The sequence below is a fragment of the Nomascus leucogenys genome, chromosome 17 (assembly GCF_006542625.1).
Source record: "Nomascus leucogenys isolate Asia chromosome 17, Asia_NLE_v1, whole genome shotgun sequence".
Taxonomy (NCBI): domain Eukaryota; kingdom Metazoa; phylum Chordata; class Mammalia; order Primates; family Hylobatidae; genus Nomascus; species Nomascus leucogenys.
The window spans coordinates 86,773,327-86,782,995 of NC_044397.1; the positions used below are offsets into that span (position 1 = coordinate 86,773,327).

General features: G+C 51.4%; 1 protein-coding gene across 1 annotated transcript; it reads left to right on the forward strand.

Moving 5' to 3' along the window:
* The first annotated feature begins 1,127 nt into the window (after positions 1 to 1,127).
* PINLYP (phospholipase A2 inhibitor and LY6/PLAUR domain containing) lies at positions 1,128 to 6,435 on the forward strand. Its single transcript, XM_003281189.4, has 6 exons — positions 1,128 to 1,247; positions 1,443 to 1,589; positions 2,910 to 3,026; positions 5,543 to 5,695; positions 5,893 to 6,033; positions 6,198 to 6,435. The coding sequence occupies exons 2-6, from the start codon at positions 1,448 to 1,450 to the stop codon at positions 6,341 to 6,343; spliced, it is 699 nt and encodes a 232-aa protein (XP_003281237.2). The 5' UTR covers positions 1,128 to 1,247; positions 1,443 to 1,447; the 3' UTR covers positions 6,344 to 6,435.
* Positions 6,436 to 9,669: the final 3,234 nt, after the last annotated feature.

The window sequence follows — 9,669 nt, forward strand, 5'->3', positions numbered from 1 at the left end:
CGCTGCGTTCCTTAGCAACGAGCATTTCCTCCAGCCCCGCCTCCCTCCGCCACACACAACCCCGCTCTAGCCTCGCCTCCCAATGACGTCAGAACCCTGCTTTCTGGGAGCCTAGCAACAGAAGCGACCTCCGGGATTGGTGTCTAGAAGAAATTCGCCATTCTCATTGGACGATGGAGTCACCGCCCACACTGAAGCGACAAAGCAAATCTTTTTGCTGTATTATTTTTTTTTTTTTTAATTTTTTGTTGAGACAGGGTCTTGTTCTCTCACCCAGGATGGAGTGCAGCGGCAGGATCTCGGCTTTCTGCAACCTCTGTCTCCTGGGGCCAAGGGATCCTCCCACTTCAGCCTCCTAAGTAGCTGGGATTACACGCACGCGCCACCACATTCGGCTAATTTTTGTATTTTTTGTGGAGACACGGGGTGAGGGGGCGGCGGGTCTTGCAATGTTGCCCAGACTGGTCTCGAACTCCTGAGCTCAAGCGTCCACCTGCCTTGGCCTCTCAAAGTGCTGGAACTACAGGCGTGAGCGACCGCGCTGGGCTAGGACAGCAGATCTCCGTGAATTTTCGTAGTTTCGTAGGGAACCTGGATTCTACGCAACAGGATCTCCTCAAATGGCTCAGGCGGCTGCACTCTTCTCTCTGTCCCCCTGCCACACACACACACACACACACACACATACACACACACGAGCGCGCGCGCGAAAAAAATTATCAGATCTCTCTCAGCCTTATGCCTAAGGCCAAAAGAGAAGGGTTCAGCGTCCTAAATATAACACAAAGCATGTGCCCAACCTCCACCCCCCCACACACACACCCCTATCCTGGAGTTCTTCTACAAAAGCCTCAGTTTCCCAACATGTGGACTGTGGGCATCTGTCTTTTCCTATGCCCGCCTATGACTGCTGACAGACATCCCTCTGTTCATTCGGTCCCTTGGAGACCCAAGGCTGCAGCCCTGGGTGGGGTCGCAGCTAGAGACAGCCCAAACACGCAAGGAGTGTGAGCCAAGCACATGAAGAGAAGGGAAGGGAGACGAGGCACCCCCGCACCCGCAGGACCAGCCTGGACATGCTGGGTGCTCCAAGGTGGGGCCCTACCCACACTGGGTGCTTCCTTGGGAGGAGAGGGGAAGAGAGAGAAGGAGAGGGAATCCCAGTTCTTGCAGCCACTGGGAATCAAGAGGCCCAACTCCGTCTTGGTCTTCAAGCAAACAAACAAACAACAATGGGCCGTGGGAAGGTGAGAAAACAGGGTAGTGACTTTCTGGGTTCTAATGGAAGAGGGGGATGGAAGCCCAGACTCCTGGGGTCTCCATGGAGGTGGGGGGCTGGGCACAAGACACCCAGGACACTTTTGGATTCTGGTTCGGCCTTCCCAACCCAGAGGCCACAGAGGACTGCCCTGGGTTCTGACCTCAGCTATTTCTCCCCGTAGGGTGAATGTGGGTCCAGACCCGCCCCTCCTCAGCTTCCTATAAAAGCTGGGGACGAGGTACTGCTGATACACACACCATGAGGTCCTCCAGGAGACCAGGGACCTTTCTGCTGGCCTTTGTGCTGCTCTGCACCCTCCTGGGTCTTGGTAAGTGACAAGGGACCTGGACTGTCTCTGGGACCTCAGGAAGAGAGAGGTCCCAGAGAGAGAGAGAGATAGAGATAGATAGAGAGAGAGCCTTCAGCAAGTCCTCAAGGTGAACGGGGAGGCATTCTGGAAAGTCAGATTCATGGAAGAGGCCAAGGGTAAAGGAAGAGAAAGCCTGGGGGTCCCAGAGAAGAAAAGCTCCTGTGATTGGATCCCTGAGAGAGGGGCTTGGTGGGCTCTGAATCCTCCATCCTCCAGGAAGGATCCCAAATACATCTCAATTCTAGGAAATCAGATGAGAGCATGGCTGGAAAGGGAAGTCTTTAGAAATATAATTTTTTTAAAAAAAGAGGGAGAAGGCCAGGTGCGGCGGCTCATGGCTGTAACCCCAGCACTTTAAGAGGCCGAGACGGGTGGATCACTTGAGGTCAGGAGTTCAAGACCAGCCTGGCCAACATGGTGAAACCCCGTCTTTACTAAAAATACAAAAAAAGTTAGCTGAGCTTGGTGGTGGGCGCCTGTAATCCTAGCTACTTGGGAGGCTGAGGTGAGAGGATTGCTTGAACCCGGGAGGCAAAGGTTGCAGTGAGCCAAGATTGCGCCTCTGCATACCCCAGCCTGGGTGACAGGGCAAAACTCCATCTCAAAAAAAAAAAATACATTAATATAATATTATATATTTTTTTAAAAGAGCGAGAGAGATTTCCTTTCTCCTTAGACTACAAAGTTCAGGCCCCAGCCCCCTCCTCCCCTGCACACAGGAGTCCAGGCAAGACTCACTTTCCCCAGGGCCCAGGTATCTGGGCCCCTAGTTGTCCCCTTTCTCAGGACCAAGAAGTTCAAGTCCTTGCCCTCCTGGTCCTCAATCTCCCTCCTTGACCTGGGATGCAGACCCCAGCCTCAGGGCCCCCTGCCCGAGCTCCCGGTACCTACGTGGTACCTTCAAGGAGGAGAATCCCACATTCAAGAACCAGCTGGACCTGAAGTTTCACAGAAGTCCATGGAAACCTCCACCATGACCCCTCCCTGCCCCTGAGCTTTCTCAGAGGACCCTGGCATCCAAAATCTCCAGCCATGTAATTAGGCAAACAGGCTTCATGGTGGAGTCGCTTCCCGCCCCTGGAAGCAGCTTGGCTGGCTCACCACTGCTTCTTCATCCGACTCTGGATAGTTCCTTGGGCAGCGGTCAACATCCTGCCCATGAAAAACCAGGGAGCTGCTGGTCTCTCCTCTCTCAGGACACAAAAGTCCTAAGTCAAAGTCGTGGTTCGAAGACCACACCACCCATGACTACAGCCTCGCCCTCTGTCTACACTGCAGGGTGCCCACTACACTGCGAAATATGTACGGCGGCGGGGAGCAGGTGCCATGGCCAAATGAAGACCTGCAGCAGTGACAAGGACACATGTGTGCTCCTGGTGGGGAAGGCTACTTCAAGTAAGAGGATGTGGCCTGGGACCTGGTGGGGAGGTGGGGTGTACCTTCAGGGTGGAAGAGACTACCATGCTGAGGGGGGATCATCACGGTTCTCAAGATGGGGGAGCGTGGGAAGAAATCAGTGGAGAGCAGGAAAGAGGGAAAGACCATCATGAGATGGAGGGAAGAGAAATAAATGGTGTGATAGAAATCATTATTGTCACAGAATTCTGAAAATGAGACTGTCCTAAAGAGAAGGAAAATGTGGGAGGGGTGAGAGTTAATAGACTTTCTTATGCAGAAGAGGGGTAAGGAAAGACGCTGTGGTGGGGGGGGGGGGCAGAGAAATAGTGAGAAGGGAAGAATCTAACCGGCAGGAGGTGGAAATGGTGGGGAGTGGATAGAGAAGGAAGAGGCTGGGCTGGGGTGGGAAAGTGTAAGTGTAATCAGGGAAGAGGTCATTCCTGACAGAGGGAGGAGAGATGACGTTGGAGTGTTGAAGTAGTGGGAGAGACAGAAAAGGGACCACCCCAAACAGGAGAGGGACGATAACCTTGAAGTATGGAGCAAATCATTTTTTTTCTTTTTTGAGACGGAGTCTTGCTCTGTCACCCAGGATGGAGTGCAATGGCTTGATCTCTACTCACTGCAACCTCCGCTTCCCAGTTTCAAGCGATTCTCCTGCCTCAGCCTCCCGAGTAGCTGGAATTACAGGTGCGTGCCACCACACCTGGCTAATTTTTGTATTTTTTAGTAAAGACGGGGTTTCGCCGTGTTGGCCAGGCTGGTCTTGAACTCCTGACCTCAAGTGATCCTCCCGCCTTGGCCTCCCAAAGTGCTGGGATTACAGGCATGAGCCACCGTGCCTAGCTGAGCAAATCATCTTAAAGAGGAGAAGCAGAGACAGGGAGGGGGAGATGTGGATGAGTAAAATGAAAGGGAGGCCGGGCACAGTGCTTCACGCCTGTAATCCCAGCACTTTGGGAGGTTGAGGTGGGAGGATCGTTTGAGCCCAGGAGTTTGAGACCAGCCTGGACAACAAAAAGAGATCCCATCTGTACAGGAAAAAAAAAAAAAATTAGTTGCGCATGGTGGCACATGCCTGTAGTCCCAGCCACTTGGGAGGCTGAGGCAGGAGGATCACTTGAGCTTGGGAGATCGAGGCTGCAGTGAGCTAAGTGCACACCACTGCACTCCAGCCTGGGCGACAGAAGGAAACCTGTCTCAGAAAATAAAATGGAAGAGAGAAGATGGGCATGAGTTAAATGAAAGAGACCACCCCAGACCTGAAAAAGGACGGAGGAGAAAGGGAGCAATGGAAGAGACCAATGGGGGACAGGGATGTTTATACAAAGCTGAAAGAGACTTTCAGTCACAGGAGGAGAGATGATGAGGCCTGGTGAGGGAATGAAGGCGACTTTGGGTGCAGGGAGAAACCACTGGTGGGGAGGAGCTGTGAAAGGAAAGTGAGATAGAAGATCACCCAGCCAGCGTTGGTGGGTTAGGGAAGGACCTGAAAGGCTTGAAGAGAACCCCCATCCCGACACAGAAGAGGAAACGCACCCTGGGGAAGGGAGGAGAGGGAGCTGGGGGACCCCTCGATGGGGTGAAGGGGGAACCTGTGAATTGGGTAGGAAGAGACCACCACATGGTGGGGAGGGGGAAGGCCGGGGAGACTGGAAGAACCCACCTTAAACAAGACCTGAAAATAGCCAAGAGGGGCAGCAAGAGACCCTCGTTGGGAGGTCTGAGGAGTGACCATGGCAGGATCTGAGAGGAAGATGCCTGTTGCTGGGACCGGGGTTCATTGGAAGAGACTACGGGGTGGGCAGGGGTTGGCGGGGAGTTGTGAAGGCTGGAAGAGACTATTTCACGAAGGCATGGGGGTGGCCATAGGGGGGCTGAAATAGAGTAGTCCTGGCAGGACAGGGAGAGAGGGGTAGCCGTGGGTGGGGTGGGGTGGAAGGGACCACATCCAGCAGGCTGAGGTTGACAATGGGGAGCTGGAAGAGACCACCAAAGGCCGACTAGGGGCTATGGCAGCGGGAGGGAGGGCTACCTAAGAAAGCACTCCAGGCCATGCACCAGACAGATTAGGCGGCATGGCTCTAGGGGGCTTGAAAGAGACTGCCCTGGCCGGGCGGGCCGGGCGCAGTGGCTCCCGCCTGTAATCCCAGCACTTTGGAAGGCCGAGGCGGGCGGATCACCTGAGGTCAGGAGTTGGAGACCAGCCTAGCCAACATGGTGAAACCCCGTCTCTACTAAAAATACAAAAAAATAGCCGGGCATGGTGGCGGTCGCCTGTGATCGCAGCTATTCGGGAGGTGGAGGTTGCAGTGAGCCGAGATCGCGCCATTGCACTCCGGCCTGGGCAACTCCGTCTAAAAAAAAAAATAAGAAAAGAAAGAAAGAAAAAAAAGAAAGAGACCAGGAAGCTGTGGGGTTGGGGAGGCCTAGGGTTAGGCAAGACCTTGAGGCAGGGGTTGAGGCCAGGGAGTGGTCAGCCAGCACCGTCCCTGCCTGTCCCCATCCCACAGAGGGCAAGGAGTTGGTGCACACCTACAAGGGCTGCATCAGGTCCCAGGACTGCTACTCTGGCGTTATATCCACCACCATGGGCCCCAAGGACCACATGGTAACCAGCTCCTTCTGCTGCCAGAGCGACGGCTGCAACAGTGCCTTTTTGTCTGGTAAGAAGCCCGTGGTGTGTGGTGTGTGCTCTGGCTCTCCACTGACCCTTGCTGTAGCCACTTGCTGGCTCTGAGCCTGTTTCCTTACCTGTAAAATGCAGTCTATTAGGAACCCTGGTGTTTCCCAGGGTTGTTGGGAGGCTGGGGGGAACGGCTTAAGCATCCCTATTCACCTTACACTTCATCCTCATCCTCAGTTCCCTTGACCAATCATACTGAGAATGGCCTGATGTGCCCTGCCTGCACTGAGAACTTCAGGGACAAATGCGTGGGTCCCATGACCCACTGTACTGGCAAGGAAAACCACTGCGTCTACTTATCTGGACACGTGCAGGCTGGTGAGTGGTGCCTGGATCTCTGGAAAAGGAAACAGAACTAGAGGCCCAAACTTCTAGATTCCATGGGAGGAGAGGGTTCCAGAGAAGTGGGTGAGGATGTGTTCTGGAATTATGAGGAAGAAGGGGCTGAGGTCCCTGATTCCAGTCTGAAATCTCCCTTTCAGGTATCTTCAAACCCAGATTTGCTATGCGGGGCTGTGCTACAGAGAGTATGTGCTTCACCAAGCCTGGTGCTGAAGTGCCCACAGGCACCCATGTCCTCTTCCTCCATCATATAGAGTGCACTCCCTCCCCCTGGAAAGCGATCTGAACAGAGGAAGATATATGTAGTGTGAAGTCCCGATTTGTCCTCAGCCTGTAACTGCCTGTGTGCCTATAAAGAAGTTAATAGAGCAAGCCTGAGTCCTTGTGGTGTGATGTATCTTGAGGAGATAGAATGCAGGAAATAGGGGGTCTCAATCCTCATTTCAAATCCCCTCCTTTTGAGGAAGAGAGGGAAGGCCCTGCCTTCTTCCTTTCTTTCTTTCTTTCTTTTTTTCAGACAGGGTCTCACTCTGTCACCCAGGCTGGAGTGCAGTGGTGCATTCAAGGCTCACTGCAGCCTCAACCTCCCGGGCTCAGGTGATTCTCCCACCTCAGCCTCCCCAGTAGCTGGGACTACAGGCATGCACCACCATGCTCAGTGATTCTCCCACCTCGGCCTCCCTAGTAGCTGGGACTACAAGCATGCACCACCATGACTGGCTAATTTTTTTGTTTTTTTGTAGCAACGGGGTTTCACTACATTGCCCAGGCTGGTCTTAAACTCCTGGGCTCAAGCGATCCTTGGCCTCCCAAAGTGCTGGGATGACAGGTGTGAGCCACCATGCCTGGTGGCCCTGCCTTTTATGAAGGGATTACACTTTGCCAGGTCCCTGTGCTGTGTTTTCCATGCTATACCTCATTTCATGATCATAACAACTCTGTGAGGTTGATATTATTATCCCCACTCTACAGATGAACAAACTGAGGCATAGATTGTGGGTGTCATTTGCCTTGGGTCAAACAACTAGGGAGGGTCAGAACCTTGATTTGAACCCAAGTCTGGTATACTTCAGAGTCCATGATCATCTCTCTCACTTAACTGCTTCCTCTTTTTGCCTCAGTGTTCGTGTCTGCAAAATGTAGATATTAATAGTTATAACCTCATAAGGTTGTTGTAAGAGTCAAATGAAAGACAACTTAAAAAGCGCTTAGTGCAATGCCTAGCACCTTTAAGACCACGTGGATTCTAAAGACAATGTATGCCTGAGTAAACAGTAATCATCATAATAGCTGCCACTTACTGAGTGGCCATTAGCTGACAGGTGCTAAACATTGACATCAATTGGGAAACTAGATGATGTTACAGTAACAAAACAAGTCCCTGATCTCAGTGGTTTAAAACAACAAAGCTGTATTAACTAACACTGTAATAATGCTGTGTAACAAATCATCCTAAAACTGAGACTTTTTTTTTTTTTTTTTTTTTTTTGAGACAGAGTCTTACTCTGTCTCCCAGGCTGGAGTGCAGTGAAACCATCACAGTTCACTGCAGCCTCAACCTCATGGGCTGAATCGATCCTCCCCACTCAGCCTCCCTAGTAGCTGGGACTACAGGCATGCGCCACCACACCCAGCTATTTCCTGTATTTTTTTTTTTTTGTAGAGACAGTGTTTCCCCATGTTACCCAGGCTGGTCTCAAACTCCTGGGTTCAAGTGACCCACCCACATTGGCCTCCCAACATGAAAACTGAGACTTATACCAACAAGCATTCTTTTTTTTTTTTTTTTTTGAGACAGAGTCTTGCTCTGTCGCCCAGGCTGGAGTGCGGTGGCGCAATCTTGGCTCACTGCAAGCTCCGCCTCCTGGGTTCTCGCCATTCTCCTGCCTCAGCCTCCCAAGTAGCTGGGACTACAGGCGTGCACCACCACACCCGGCTAATTTCTTGTATTTTTAGTAGAGACGGGGTTTCACCATGTTAGCCAAGATGGTCTCGATCTCCTGACCTCGTGATCGGCCCACCTCAGCCTCCCAAAGTGCTGGGATTACATGCGTGAGCCACCGCACCCAGCCTCAATAAGCATTCTTATAAGACTTTGTGGGATGGCTGCTTTGGCTGCAGTTTGGGTGGATTCAGGTCTCTTCCATGAGATTCCACAATTTTCTGGGATCAACAGCTCCCTGGCAAATGTTCTCATGGCACATCACAGGAACACAAAAGCCAAGTGCATTTAAGGCCCTTGCTAAGGTTAGGTCTGCTAAAATTCTATTAAGTAAATCATATGGTCAAACCCATCAGTGGAGCAGGGAAATATATTCCCCCTCCAGTGGAAGGGAGAGGAGTGGATATTTGCTGAATGACTGCCCATTCACAAAAGGTTAACTTTTCCTTCATCCTAGCACTATCCAGAGGGTGTTTTGCTCATCATAGTCATAAATCAGCCACTGGCAGGGCACAATGGCTCACGCCTGTCATCCCAGCACTTTGGGAGGCCAAGGCAGGAGGACTGCTTGAGCCCAGGAATTTGAGACCAGTCTGGGCAACATGGCGAAACCCCATCTCTACGAAAATACAAAAAAAAAAAAAAAAAAAAATTAGCCAGGCGTGGTGGTGCACGCCTATAGTCCCAGCTACCTGGGAGGCTGAGGCGGGAGGATTGCTTGAGTCTGGGAGGCAGAGGCTGCAGTGAGCTGAGATCTTGCCACTGCATTCCAGCCTGGGTGACAGAGTGAGACCCTGTCTTAAATAAATAAATAAAGCATCCACCAACTTGAATGTGACCAATTTCTGTGTCACAGGAAGTCTACCACGGGCAATCACATGCTGTGACCCAGAAGTGACTTAATACAAGTCACTGGATGGAGCTAGTCACATGGCCCACCCAGCCACATGGGCACCAGGAAGTGAGATCCTGCCCCAAGGTCAGAAGGCAGAGAACTGCACTTTTCATTAATAGCACAAATGACCACCATGACCCCTTAGAAGCTGTTTTTCATTTTATTTTCACAACTCTATGTGATAGGCACTATTATTCACATCCCTGTTTTCAAGAGACATCAGAGGCTCAGAAGGCTGTCACATTGGCGGTCACACAGCTAAAAAGTGGCAGAGTTTAAGATTTTAATCACTGGGTTATGTTGTTGGGGAGAAAGAGACCACATCACACACAGAGAGAACAAGTCTGTATTAGTTGCTTTTGCTACACAACAAACCACTCCAAAATTTAGTGGTTGATTTAGTTAATGATTAGTTTAATTTAGTTAATGATTCTCTGGGTTAATGATTTTAGTTAATGATTCTCTGGGTTGCAACTTGGTCTGGGATCAGCTGGGCAGTTCTTTTGCTGGTCTCAGCTGGGTTCAGCTGCCTATCAGCTAGGGAGCTCTGTTTCAGAGATTGGTTGGCTATGGGTGGTGGGGATTAAGGATGACGGAGCCATGTGTCTCTTTTCCCTTTATTACCCAGCAGGTTAGCCCAGATCTTTTCTCTTTCTTTCCTTCTTTTTATTTTTTTAGACATTGTCTTGCTCTGTCACCCAGGCTGGAGTGTAGTGGAGCCATCATAGCTCACTTCCTTGACTTCCTGGGCTCAAACAATCCGCTTGCCTCAGCC